The 14,639-nt window shown below is 39.1% G+C and overlaps 1 protein-coding gene across 2 annotated transcripts; it reads right to left on the reverse strand.

Annotated features, from left to right (window-relative positions):
• Window positions 1-235: 235 nt before the first annotated feature.
• Window positions 236-14,317, reverse strand: tars3 (threonyl-tRNA synthetase 3). 2 transcript variants are annotated; one of them, XM_042483718.1, is made up of 19 exons: window positions 13,997-14,317; window positions 13,642-13,728; window positions 13,000-13,184; window positions 12,608-12,731; window positions 12,173-12,297; window positions 11,764-11,881; window positions 11,396-11,460; window positions 11,197-11,275; window positions 10,828-10,974; window positions 9,006-9,104; window positions 7,270-7,436; window positions 6,987-7,149; window positions 6,724-6,861; window positions 3,482-3,559; window positions 3,286-3,386; window positions 2,832-2,936; window positions 2,355-2,427; window positions 1,645-1,759; window positions 236-757 (listed from the first exon to the last, which is right to left on the reverse strand). In XM_042483718.1, the coding sequence occupies exons 1-19, from the start codon at window positions 14,315-14,317 to the stop codon at window positions 609-611; spliced, it is 2,439 nt and encodes an 812-aa protein (XP_042339652.1). In that variant the 3' UTR covers window positions 236-608. The 2 variants fall into 2 exon arrangements, with proteins under 2 accessions (XP_042339652.1, XP_042339645.1); XM_042483711.1 differs by having other exon boundaries at window positions 13,000-13,187.
• Between the last annotated feature and the right edge of the window lie 322 nt (window positions 14,318-14,639).

Raw genomic sequence — 14,639 nt, forward strand, 5'->3', positions numbered from 1 at the left:
TGCTGTCATATGCTCCTCGTCTGATCTGTCATTTCATACAGAGGAAGGATGCGGCTCAACAACACACATTGCTGCCAAACTCAACTGCTGCTCAGTTTCAAGACATTTCTTTGGAATGAGTAAACCAATCAGGTAGGATAAATTCCTGGAAGACTGCACATCTCTACAAAATAATCCAATCGCGCTCTACCATGGCATGATGCGTTCAACAAGTAAAAGAACAAAACGCTCCCAATCAATTGATTTTGTTTTTATTTCTGGAGTTTCCCACAGAGGCAGGCCTTTGTGAAAAATCAGTGCCAAATTCACATAACCTTCATCATGACAATGATCACAGTTTCGTTCAATTAATCAAGTAACTTCCCTTCAGACAGACTTCAGCTACATAATTCAATAGTCACACCACGTACACAAACTTGTCCTTCACACATGATCAGTAGGCTTTTCATTCATCACATCTGCTTACAGAAAAACAGTTCATTGGTTCCTCTGTTTGATTTCTGCTCTATGCACTACACTTTCACTGTACCATCACTTGTCTGTTTACTGCTCGTCTGACTGTAGTTGAGGTATTCCAATTCAAGAGTCTGGATTGTTCTTTGTCTTGATCAGAACTCCTCCTCTGCGTTTGGACAGCGGCACTGTTTGAGCAGGGTCAGGCGGGCCAGCACCTCGGCAACTGACAGTTCTCCGTGGACTTTGTTGTCCCTCGTGCGCACATTGACGCTGTTAGTCATCTTCTCTTTCTCTCCGACCACTGCCAAGACACAAGAAGGCACAACAGCTTGACACGGGCCAAGTCACACCACACACAGCTACCCTAACACATGCCCCGCTTCGGGCTGCTGAATTCAACAACTGTGGGTGGTTAGCCAGCTTGGTGGTCCATTTGCTTTATAGTCAACCAATTAGGAATGTTTATTTTGAGTCATTATCATTCTGTTGGTGAGTTTACTGACCTTGCAGTTAAAAAAGACAATAACATTTGGGTTTTTTTCCCCACATTTTATCCCATTTACTACAAATTACATGTTCTTTCTGGTCATTTTTTGAAAACATTTCATCTGTGTTTTGATTTTTCAACACTTTTTAAAAATCTACACTAGTAGCTGCAGATGATGGAAGTCAGCAGTGCTTCTGATGCAACATTAATGTCATGTTGATCAAACTAAAAGCAGATATGATTAAAAAGTACATTATAAAATTGATAACATAGACTAAGAACTTGCAAAACAATGGGTAAGCTCCTTTGATTAAACTTGATTTAGTTGCCTAATCTTCACAGATCTTGTTCTACAAATTCTTAAATTTTCATATGATGTGGTCATTTACAAGTTACTGAACCATATATAGTATACTTTCCTTCTCTGCATCGTGGTGTCTCCTAGTAACTAAAAATAAACTACCCAATCAGCATTACAAGCTAAAAAATAAAAGTAACAAAAAAAAAAAAAACAGAGAAAAAAACCCCAAAAAACAATAAAGTCTTTCAAAACCGACTAAATTGTGGGGGTAACTAATTAAATGTACTTTTTAAGTGATTGCAGGCAGTCTTGAGAGAAGTAAAACAAATTGAGTGAAATGTGCTGAAATCAGTGGTAGGTCAGTGCACTTAAACGTGAATATGGTGGTGGATTTTCTTACCAAGAATGAAGTTATATTGGGCCAACTGAGCGTTACGGATTTTTTTGTTTAGAAGACAGCTCGAGTCCAGGTCAGCATCTGCCATGAAACCAGCTTCTGTGAACTCCTTACACACCTGACAGGTGGGGGGAAAAAAACACATTTATGTTTTTGCATCATACAATACTTAAATATTGCAACATTAATGAAAAAATATTGAGCTTCAAAAGAATACTGTTAATTGCCAATATCTGTTTACTTTGTAAGATACTGCATGGTTTAGCTCCCTCACCCCTTCAACAATTTATTCAAATAGTTCCTGTTGAAATACAGCAAAAAAGACCAAACGTGTTTTAATTTTGCTCAACAAGATTTGCTAAAAATGCTTTTTCAAGTTCAGCACCAAAATAATGGAATGGTATCCCTACAACTATTCGAGAGTGCATTCATTTTACTAAAAAAATAAAAAATAGCTGAGAGACAGGGAACCATGTTGTCAATAGGGTTGGATGATGTCTCTCCTAGAGTATACACACTGGTCATCCTACAGGTGTATGTATTTATAAATGTTATGCAGAATTATTATTTTAAGCCCAGTGATGACAGATGAAAGTCTTTTTAATTAAACCAATAAATGAAAAATAGACAAATCCAAGTGCCACTGACAATTATTGTCTGCACTCATATGATTGTACTAAAATGCAATAAAGACGGGGACGTGGAAGCCTTACCCTCTTGGCGTAATCCTCACAGGAGGGGTTGACAGGTACTAACATCACCTGACGTGGAGAGAGCCACAGAGGCCTGTTGGAACGAGAGACGGACTGTAATGAAACAGTCTTCACAGTGATATACTGGTGTAATAACTTTATCGCCTATGTTTCTCCCTGACAAAAAGGAACTTCTGGGAGAAATCTTTATGGTATGGTGATGTTGAAATCATAACAGAAAGGAGAGAGGACATTTTGGTTAAAATGTTACAAAAAGTAGATGGTTTGGTACTCCAACGAGACTCATTACCACCCGAAACATTTTATTAGAACACAAAATGTCTAGAATATTTACATCTGATTTATCTGCTGAAATGTCAATGAACGCATGAGAGAGATCAAAGTGGTGGGCCTTATCAGCAGTGTGGATCATGGTTAATTCTTTAAATTGAAAAAAAAAGCTTTCAAAAGCAAAAAAATAACAAGAAAGCCCCTTACCATTTCCCTGCATAGTTCTCAGTGAGAATGGCAATCATTCTCTCCACTGAGCCCAAGATGGCACGATGGATGATGACTGGTCGGGATTTGTCATCCCCATCCTTCCTGTAAAACATCACATCGGAGAGAATATTAAGGGTTCATGTAAAATGTGTCATTATAGATGTAAACTAGATTCATTCTTTCACATTTATCATTGTATTATTTGTCTATTAATATCCGTCCATCTATCTATCTTTACAAAGTGAAGTTCTTGGTAATGTGGTAAAACAACCTGCCAGGTTCTCACTGAGTTCAAATCTGCATGCGGCTCTTCACCTTTTAAACACACGACTCTGTGGAACACTGCACACAAGCTGAGACAGCTTATTCAAGACTGGATTAACATACAACCCTTGGCGCAATAAAACACACAGACTCAGCAGTGTGTCAATGTTTTGATTAGGTGACTCACCCCACAAAGGTCAGGTTAAAGCGAATAGGCAGCTGGAAGTCCAGCTGAATGGTTGCACACTGGTGGTAACGTCCAATTGCGTCTTTGATCTTAATGTCAATCTGCAGCAGCACAGAAAATATCACAGGATTTACGGACCGCAGAAAATTATTAAAATAGTGTTGTTTTTGGCAGGAAATAAAGACATTTTCTAAACCTTAGGTCCATAAAAAGCACCGTCTCCAGGGTTGAGTTTCCATGGCTCCCCAAACTCATTCAGGCTGTTCTCCAGTTGCTGTCAAACATGAGGCAAATGTTAACATATACGTAAATGTAAACAATGGAAAGTAATTGCTGTGAAGCAGCCCAAGTCATACTGCAGAATACAACTGAGTGCAGAACATAACTGCCTAATGCACTTCTACGTTTACACTGTAAGTGATGACCTTATTCAGTTCACGACTGTGCAATTAATGACAGAAATCAAGTCAAACAAATGAGCTATGATTTTACTGACAACACACCTCCGCCTACAGAAATGCAAGGACATTCCCAAAGACTTACAGATGTGATACTATGACTGGAGCCTCATTCAGTTGGATTAACAACTTGATTAACTTCCACTTAGATTTCATACACAAACATGACACTGACTTCATTTTAGTGCGTGCCACCAAAGCAGTGTCTTTCATTATACATCTTAAATGTCAAACACTTACTTGCACAGATTCTGGTGAATTTTTATTCACATTTTTATTCCTCTTACTTGCTTTGAGATTTGTTTGGCAGCATGAGAGTGTATTGACTAGCCTTTGAAATATGAAATCATGTTATTTTACTACAATCAAGCATTGATGTACAATTACACTTATGATTTTAAACAGGCATACTGACCCAAAAACCTTAAACATTTCAGACTGACAGATACCTTGTGTACACACGTGGACAAAATTGTTGGTACCCTTCGGTTAATGAAAGAAAAACTCACAATGGTCACAGAAATAACTTGAATCTGACAAAAGTAATAATAAATAAAAATTCTATGAAATTTAACCAATGAAAGTCAGACATTGCTTTTCAACCATGCTTCAACAGAATTATTTAAAAAAATAAACTCATGAAACAGGCCTGGACAAAAATGATGGTACCCCTAGAAAAGACTGAAAATAATGTGACCAAAGGGACACGTTAATCCAAGGTGTGTCCACTAATTAGCATCACAGGTGTCTACAATCTTGTAATCAGTCAGTGGGCCTATATATAGGGCTACAGGTAGTCACTGTGCTGTTTGGTGACATGGTGTGTACCACATTCAACATGGACCAGAGGAAGCAAAGGAAAGAGTTGTCTCAGGAGATTAGAAAGAAAATTATAGACAAGCATGTTAAAGGTAAAGGCTATAAGACCATCTCCAAGCAGCTTGATGTTCCTGTGACTACAGTTGCACATATTATTCAGAAATCTAAGATCCATGGGACTGTAGCCAACCTCCCTGGACGTGGCCGCAGGAGGAAAATTGATGACAAATCAAAGAGACAGATAATAAGAATGGTAACAAAAAAGCCCAGAAAAACTTCTAAAGAGATTAAAGGTGAACTTCAAGTTTAAGGAACATCAGTGTCAGATCGCACCATCCGTCGCTGTTTGAGCCAAAGTGGACTTAATGGGAGACGACCAAGGAGGACACCATTGTTGAAAACAAATCATAAAAAAGCCAGACTGGAATTTGCCAAACTACATGTTGACAAGCCACAAAGCTTCTGGGAGAATGTCCTATGGACAGATGAGACAAAAATGGAACTTTTTGCCAAGACACATCAGCTCTATGTTCACAGATGCAAAAATGAAGCATATCAAGAAAAGAACACTGTCCCTACTGTGAAACATGGAGGAGGCTCTGTTATGTTCTGGGGCTGCTTTGCTGCATCTGGCAAAGGGTGTCTTGAATCTGTGCAGGGTACAATGAAATCTCAAGACTATCAAGGGATTCTAGAGAGAAATGTGCTGGCCAGTGTCAGAAAGCTTGGTCTCAGTCGCAGGTCATGGGTCTTGTAACAGGACAATGACCCAAAACACGCAGCTAAAAACACCCAAGAATGGCTAAGAGGAAAACATTGGACTATTCTAAAGAGTGGCCTTCTATGAGCCCTGACCTAAATCCTATTGAGCATCTTTGGAAAGAGCTGAAACATGCCGTCTGGAAAAGGCACCCTTCAAACCTGAGACAACTGGAGCAGTTTGCTCATGAGGAGTGGACCAAAATACCTGCTGAGAGGTGCAGAAGTCTCATTGACAGTTACAGGAATCGTTTGATTGCAGTGATTGCCTCAAAAGGTTGTGCAACAAAATATTAAGTTAAGGGTACCATCATTTTTGTCCAGGCCTGTTTCATGATTTTATTTTTTTAAATAATTCTGTTGAAGCATGGTTGAAAAGCAAATGTCTGACTTTAATTGGTTAAATTTCATAGAATTCTTATTTATTATAACTTTTGTCAGATTCAAGTTATTTCTGTGACCATTGTGAGTTTTTCTTTCATTAACCGAAGGGTACCAACAATTTTGTCCATGTGTGTACCTGTATCCATAGTAACTCACTGTAACTTCTGCCTGTGTGGGCAAGAGAAGAGGGAGAGATGCTGTGCTTCTTTCAGAAGAGCTGATGACTAAGATTACTCTGAGCAGCGTGGGAATAAATTACAATAAACAAGATATATTTAAACTTCCTGCTTTCCACATGATGGTCTAAATAAGTTGCCAGATTTGTTGCTAGTTGCTTTGGATGTTTGGATGCATGTCTGTGTGTGTAAGGTGCCCATGTCTGCAACAAAATATTCATCGGTTATATGAGCTCATAATTCATATTGATGTCGAGAACCCATTTTCAAAATTCATATATGTTATTCCTATAGAGTAGGATGGCCCAAAAATCTAAAAAGTTAAATTATTAGAAATTAAGTTAACATGAACAACAATGTTCTAGATGACACCAAGAGCAGCAAGGGGAATGTTTTGTGTATGTGGGAACATTTTCTGTTTCAGAAATGAGAACACTACGATGGAGTAAAACTCATTTGGGTTTAAAAACAGAAAACAAACATTATGTGGGTCCAAAAAATCAGTCTCTCATTCACCGTCTGTGGCGCAGCTCCAGACTTTGTATCCTATGACATCAAAAGTTTCAAACTTTCTTCTGTGGTTTCTGGCTTTGAGAGAAAGTAGCTCATATTCAAAAACATTGACTGAACTTACCTAAGCCAAATAAATAATATACTGGAATTACTACATTAGCTGGTGTTCTTCTTTAAATACTATGGCAGTTAAAAATAGCCAGGTCCTAAACAAGCTACTGTCTAGAAGACAAAGTCAGATCCTCTGCTGAGTATTTACCAGAAATCGTCTGGTACCTGAAGTTTATCTTCCAACATAAATCATGACTATGGCACATTATGCAGTTTACCTTCTCAGCGCGGGTCCACACAGCAATGTCACCCAGATACTTCTCAGGACGGGTGGAGAGGTACAGCTGGAAGGAGAATCCAAACACATTGTAAACACAGCGCAGGAAGTCCAGACAGCCCTTCATCTCTGACTCGATCTGTAGAAAAAAAAAAGAAAAAATGATTCAAAATTTAGGAAATGACTCATAATTGGAACTTGTTTTTTTGAACACATGTTTAAAGACCTTGTATAACAAAGCCTGAATAATACTGTTGTGGTCACCTGATCCATCGTGCAGAAAATGTGAGCGTCATCCTGCTGGAAACGCCGAACTCTGGTCAGCCCCGTAAGTGTTCCTGACAGCTCATTCCTGTGGAGGACCCCAAAATCTGCCAGCCTCAGAGGGAGCTCCCTCCACGAGCGAGGCCTGTGGCTGAACATCAGACTGCAGGACAACCAGAGAGCAGGAAATGAAATGACCGTGACATGCCCAAAACACTGTATGATCTACAAAATTTGGGAAACACAAATTCAAATATTTACTCTCTGAGCAATCTAAATTTACCAGTGCCCAGGGCAGTTCATGGGCTTTAGGGCAAAGATGTCATCCTCCACAGGGAAGGAGAACATATTTTCGCTGTAGTGCTGCCAGTGGCCAGACGTCTCCCACAGTTTGCTGTTATAGATGTTGGGGGAGGCTACTTCCTGAAAGCCTCTTCTCCAGTACTCATCCTAGAAAAACAACAAAACCACATAAACAAGGCAAAGACGCCAGCTGGACTGCCCAGGTACTTCATTGAGCTGAGCTGAATCATGACTTCTGGCACGAAACTCCAGCTGCTGCAAAAGAAATCGGATCCAGTGGGTTTTATTTATCTGTTTGTTTTCCTTAAGCAAAAACATTTTAATGTCCAGTGGAGCTGTTTAGCAGCCAACAGTAGAGGACTGGTGTTCCTGGAAAGATTTCAACTGTGAATATGTGGAACTGAATATGAAAGCAGCAGGAGCTTAAAAATATCATGCATGCTCGGTGTGCTTTACCTGAATAAATACAATTCTGCTGAAGAAGTGAAACTTAAATGTCATTTGCTAACTGACTGCTTCTTATCCAGTGCAGTCATAAGAAGCCACTCTCTGGCATCTAGAAATGTTTTCACATTTTAGCGGTACGTTTTAGAGGAAAATACATAGCATGCTGTTTTTTTCCCCTCACAGTGATAACAGACTGAAGTGACGTGATAACGATCTTGCACCGTTTCTGTGCAATGTATGTGAGGTCTCCTTGGCTTGGTCCGGTGTGTTGGTGTGTGCTGTGAAAGTCCCGTCTTCAAGATGTCAACACATCTCTGCAGAGACGTCACACAGACAAGTTCCTGTCGAGTCACACTAAAGTTTGCTCAATCGCAACACTGCGGCCTGCTCTTAACTGAGAAATTCAGCCCACTAACCATTCAACTTAATTATTAAAATTTGTAGCTTGTCTTGAAAAACAGAAAACTTTTTAAGTATCATTCCATGAGGCCAATCACACAAATGACATATGAAGACCGCTGTGCTGCTGGCAAGCTCTTTCTTGAGTTCTGAGCAGAATTTGAACTGACTGAGCTGAACTAAAATATTCAGGTCACTATCACACTTGCAGCTTATCTCTGAGCTCCTTGGTGATTGCATGTTCTGCAGAAGTTCAGGGTTAGTGGTGTGCATGTCAAGGAGCTGGCAAACACCACAAGTATGCTGGAAAAGTTAAGCAATCTGAGGCTTGTGGACTTAGGTTCAAGAGTGGTTTAAAGTGGTTTTTGTTTCAGCATCCTCATTTTTTTTTTATGCTCAGTCTGTGTGTGGGTTTTGTTCTGACATGAACTGGTGCTCAGTGATCTTAACAGAACTTCCTCAATGGAAATCTTAAAATAAGTATTTCTATTCTCTTCCTTTTTTTTAGAATTACAAAACAGCTTGCAATGTTGAGATAAATAAATATTTTTTAACAATCTGAAAACTTAATGAAGAAATTGCCTCTCTAGCATCCTGTAGGATGGAGACATACAATTATAGGCAATTAAAAAGCCCCAAAGAGCCAATTTTTACCTCAAAATCCTATTCATATCTTTTGAGCTGGTCTTGTTAATTTTGACATAGTCATGATATCATAATATATAATACTGATTATTAAATTAGCTTTTTTAGGTTATTGTGAAGATTTAACTAAAATAGTGACTCAGAAGAAGGGGACATGATCTGAAGGCTTTTGAAGCTTAGAATGTAAGTTGGCAAATATATTAGAAATAAAAGTTGCCATCCTACCCTGATGAACTCGGTGAGTGTGTTGTAGATGTAAGCTCCACGTGGCATGAAGAAGCAACTGCCAGGGCTGAGATCATGGAAGAAGAACAGCTCCTGATCCTATGAAGCACAAATAAGACTTTTTAATGACTTCACATGACAGTATTAGCTGTAGGTGCAACCAGCAGGACTGCAACACTTCCATACAAAGTAGGGAATAATCCAATCATCCCACAGCAGACCACCAGTCAGCGACTGGCGTCGAAATAAGCTCAGTAGACTCAGAGTGAAGGAAAAACCGAGAGTGATGGTGTGCCCTGGTAGCTGGACAGCAGTACAAACTCAAGCTCCCTTATCTTAATCCTTTTCCCCTTAAAAAACGAAAATACACCATACAACTGTGTCAGCAAGTCCTGTGATATCTGTAACTACCTTGTAATGGTAACAGTATTTATTCCAACAGCAATGATACAAGCTGTCTCCCTGTGCAAGAGTTTATAACGCAGCCCCAATGTGAAGAAACAAATCACATATTGACAGCAGAGATTTACAGCATGAATCCAACAGAATAGAGACAATGAGAATGGACCTATCTAGAGTCAGTGTTTTTGTCCATTCTGGGTTACTGTAGAAACAGGGCAACACAGTAAAACATATAATATAAAACAGTAAACATACTTACTCTATCATAATACATTTTTGCCAATATATACCTGAAATCCTACACAATAGACCTTTATATCTAGGGTAAAGGCACATTTTCGCATTTGTGAACTATAAAGTTCTTGTGATTCGTAACCTGACCAGGCTACTTTGAGGGAGAATTTCCACTGGAACTCTGGTCTGACTTATCTAAACATCCTTCATGAAACTGAATTACTGAACAAAGCCTGGTTTTAATTGAAATCTTAACTTCTAAAACACCCTTTTAGAGCCCTCCCTCTCTTTTTTTCATTCTCACACGGCAGTGCTTTTATTTCCTCTGATGTCAAAGGTAATGAGGTATAACTTGTTTGATCAGCTTTAAAACATCAATATGTCAGAGTCACAGATGGCTCCCTGCTTGTGCAGCTGATGGGATTCTTCTTATCGTTGTTTCCATGCTATTGGTTAACACAAGTAGATTTGATCTAGAGGTTTTCAAAATGCTGTGCTTTGAAAATGTGCTGTGTAGATGCTAAGAGTCATCTTGGGATCATGCCACAGAGCACCATCTTTAAAACAACATGTCACTTTTGTCACCTCCCTCCAACTGGCTTTTACAGCGATATCTCAACTCTCGGGTTTAATATGGATCTGTGTTGTTATCAGTGCTGATTGAGGTGCTGCCGTCTGCGTCTCCCATGCTGGGAAACCAGCTGGGGTGCTCAGATGACTCATAATTGTCCCAAATATGCTGAAATGAAGAAACACAGTGCCCTCTGTTGGGATAAAGCAGCAACAATTTAACGCAAGATGTTTTTAAATGTCAAAAACTGCAACTAAATCTGATCAGTGTTTGACATTGTAAAATTATATAGAGCTGGTCTGCCCAAATTTAGACTAGAGGGATGATTCAACCTGTCCTACCCTCTATGTTATGTTACATTTTGTTTCTATGTTGTTGAATGTATCTTTACAGTTCATATTTGTCTGGAAATTGTGACCCAAGTTCGTTTGAGGGTTACACCACATCCATAAAACCACAAACCTAAACTCTCACGAGGGAAAAAACTCCTACAAAGACCTCAAAGGGGATGTGTCAGCCATCATATTATACTGTACAATTAGGAATCAAAATTCACTTTGTACTGGGTTTTAGCCTCTGGGTGGGCTTGAACATGACCTGCCTACAGTGACTCACTTTGCCAATCTTGCGATGGTCTCTATTCTTGGCCTCCTCCTGAAAACGTTCCCACTCCTTCAGCATCTTTGAGTCTGGGAAGGAAATCCCATAGATCCTCTGAAGAGTCTCCATGTCGGAGCGGCCCTCCCAGTAAGTTGAAGAGTTCTGAAAACAGGGGAAGACACACACATATATATATATGAATATAATAGGAAGGCTATGAATTAGGAAAAATACATTTTCATTTATTATTCATTACAATGAAGTTAAGAGATGAAACAAAACAAAAAAACCCCAAACATTATCTGGGAACATAAATTAGTTTGGGGCTTGAGAAAACAAACAAACCAAACAAAACATTTGATGCCCTGTGTTTTTTTCACATACCTTGTAAATCTTCATGGCCTTGATCTTGCCTGTGTGCCTGACATGAGGGCCTCTGCACAAGTCGATCAAGGGCCCACATCTAGCCAGGATTCACGAATTACACAACGTTAGTTTTACAAAAACATCAGGGAAATAAAATATTAATTAAAATAAAAAGATTCAATTACTATTTTTTTTCCCTTTCTCAGCAGCAATGTACCTGTAGACTGTAGTAGTAGGGGTGTTGACTTTCTCGTTCAGAATACGGCACTTGAATTTGTTGTACTGAAAGACACAAGCACTTTGGGTTAGTTAGAGGTTATCCTGGGAAAAAAGAATACTCTCCACAGAGTATTTTGTCTCGACTTGAAGAATATAATAATAATAGGATTAATAGGCAAGACTGTAGAAAATCAGAAAGTCAGTTTATGGCAAGAGAGATTCTCATGTGTTTATGTAACAGTCATTGGCACAGGACAATAGCCCCTGGAATGTTTACAGTTTTGGACATTTCAAAAACTGGACAACATATATACTATAATTAAATAATAATTCACACAAGCAGAGGATGTCTGTGTCAAAGCTCACCTTAAACATCTTTAACAGTGTCTCCTTGCTGATCTCAAGCCTCTCAAAGGGCTGTTTTTCCTTCACCACAGCTTTACACAAAGTCTCCAGGTCCCCAAACTCAGTGCTGGATACTCCCCTGGAAACAGCAAACATGTCATTAAATGTGCTGCTCTGACAAGCATCATGACGTTTCTGTAACTAGCATAACATCTTTGACATAATGATCCTGGGTCTCTCCTTAATACCTTTCAAAGGAGAAGACAGTCTCTATTCTGCTGTAAGCACTTTGTTGGCAAAACAGTCAATAACTGAATTTGAAAAGCAGTGAAATACACGAGTCAGACTGAAACCATGTCTAAAAAAAGAAACATTATTCCAGAAAAGTTCAAATAGATAAGGACATCTGGGGAAAAAAGTACTTGCTTACTTCTGTCCATCCAGGAACATGTCGTAGTAGAAACCGTTCTCAATCGGGGGTCCATAACACAAACAACCTCCATAAAATTGTTCCATTGCCTCCCCTAGGATGTGAGCACTGGAGTGCCAATACACCTAGGACATGATGTGATGTGATGTTTACATTACTTTTTGACCAAAAAAAACCCCAAACAAATAAACAACAAAAACTGTTCAGTCAAATTAAAGCAATAATAATGTTTGGGTGCTGTGACTTGGACCTTTTCTTGCAGTTTTCTATGAATGTAGTAAATCAAAAGAATTGCCAGTGCAAAATTAGATTTGCAAATTAGATATACTGATATACAACAGAATACATCTGCAGAGATTTTTCTTTGTAGCCATGTATTTAAATGTGTCTGTTTTTTTTTTTAATTAAATTAATTTAAAAGTTCTATGTACTCACAGCCTGAGCATCCTCATTGTCAAAGCGCAAAATCTCAAGAGAGCAGTCCTGCTCTAGGGGTCTGTCCAGGTCCCAAAGCTCCCCATTAACCCGAGAAATCACAGCGTTGTCGGCCAGGCCCTGGCTAAAAGATCAAGTGCAAGATAGTTGCTTCAGAAATTCCGTGTCCCAATGTAACAGTGATTTCCAACGTGATAATTTAAAGAAAGACTAGGAAACAATATTAAAAAAAAGTTACATGGGAAGCAGAGAGTCAAGTTTCCGTCAAAGGTGTCTGCTTGAATCAGACAATTAAGTGTTTTGAAGGTAAATTATTAATTATACTGATCATATTGCCATTAATTTATGATACCATAGTTGTCTGAGCGTTATTGGATCTGATGAGTATTAACCTGATATCACAGGCCAACTGGTATGGTGTGGTGACCCAAGCTTTGCCCGCCACATTACGTCCGTCGGGCAGCTCCACAGTGATGGGCTTGCTTTCCGCAGCTCTCTTTGCCAGCAGGGCATCACTCTCCTTCTTCAGCTCCTCATAGAGGCCGAGGCGCTCTGCAACAAACCCAGGCAACGACCTCTGCTACAGCAAAAAATATAGAAAAATAAAAATCTGTGAATTGCTTATATTCTTAATGCATTTTTGAAAAATTCAAGCATGACCAGAGCTTTGCATGTTGTCATACAAAACCACCAAAGTACTTATATTTCACTGTGCAAGCTTTTGAAAATGGCAAATCACTGACATATGCCAGACTTTGATAATCAAAAAACAAAAAACTACTTTACATGTAGTATACTGAAAACTTATTTTATTTTTTTGTTGAAAAACATAGTGGCATCATGACAAAAACTTTACGATTAAATGTTAAAATTCTGAAAATGTATAAATATTTGATTTTTATGAATAGGACTGATGTTGGTTTAAAAAAATAACTTAATGACAATGGAAAATAATATTAAGGTATAACGTGTTTTTAAAGCTTGATTTTGATAAGCGCATTTTGTGAGCAGAGCGATAAGGGTTAAATAATCACCTTTTTCACACCCCCGCTTCCTTGTCCCTTATCCTGCTTCTTCTCCCTCTTGTTCCTGTCACCTGCTTTGGTATCCGGGGTTGCCACCTGCATGCAAACACAAAGGGGGAGTGAGCGTGTGTGTGTGTGTGTGTGTGTGTGTGTGTGTGTGTCTTTAGACTTACGATACGCTTTTATCACTATTTCTGTCTGAGAAATAGTTAAATATACACATGTACACACTGACACTGAGAGGGGCAGCTATTTCTGGACAGGGGGTGGTATGGCTTGTCATTAGAGGCCCGTTACTCACTGCCATCATCATATTACAGATTTAAACTGGGTAATATGGTTCTGTCCCAGTCTTAATTACTACCTTTTTATCGGCTTGGCTGTTTGTCTGTTGCCCTTTGACGGCGTTGCTGTCCGGAGCTTTGCTACACTTCACCGCTTGTTGTTTCTTGCCCTGCGCCTCCTCCAGCTCCAGCTCCGCCTGCAGACCCCGCCGGAGGTGCAGCAGCCGATAATGGAGCTTCTCATTCTCGCTCCTCAGGTTCTCCAGTTCAGGGGAAACCCCCGTCACCCCGCCGGCATCCAGACCTCTACTCAGTCCATCCCGGAGAGTTGATATTTCCTGGGAGAGGAGCCGAATTTGCTCCTCCTGGCTGGCCAAGCGTGCAGCCAAGCACTCCGCCATCTTTAAATGACCCTCATAGCCACAATGACAGTTAACTTCCGGTGGGTTTAAAAAAAAAAAAAAAAAAATCTTTTTTTATTTCTTATTTTTAATGAAACCACATGAAATAATACACTAATACGCTATTCGATATTCTTTAAAACATTAATATAGGTTATTATATTTAAAAAATGCTCATGTTATAATTTTCAAAATGAGATTTAAACGAATGTAAAGTTACATATCTGTGATCGAGTGGAGATATTATCCAAGCTATCTGACAGAATATTATTCAGCAAAGTTATGTTTTATTACAATAACATATACTAACAATAAGATAATT

This window comes from Plectropomus leopardus, chromosome 1 (genome assembly GCF_008729295.1).
Source record: "Plectropomus leopardus isolate mb chromosome 1, YSFRI_Pleo_2.0, whole genome shotgun sequence".
Lineage (NCBI taxonomy): Eukaryota > Metazoa > Chordata > Actinopteri > Perciformes > Serranidae > Plectropomus > Plectropomus leopardus.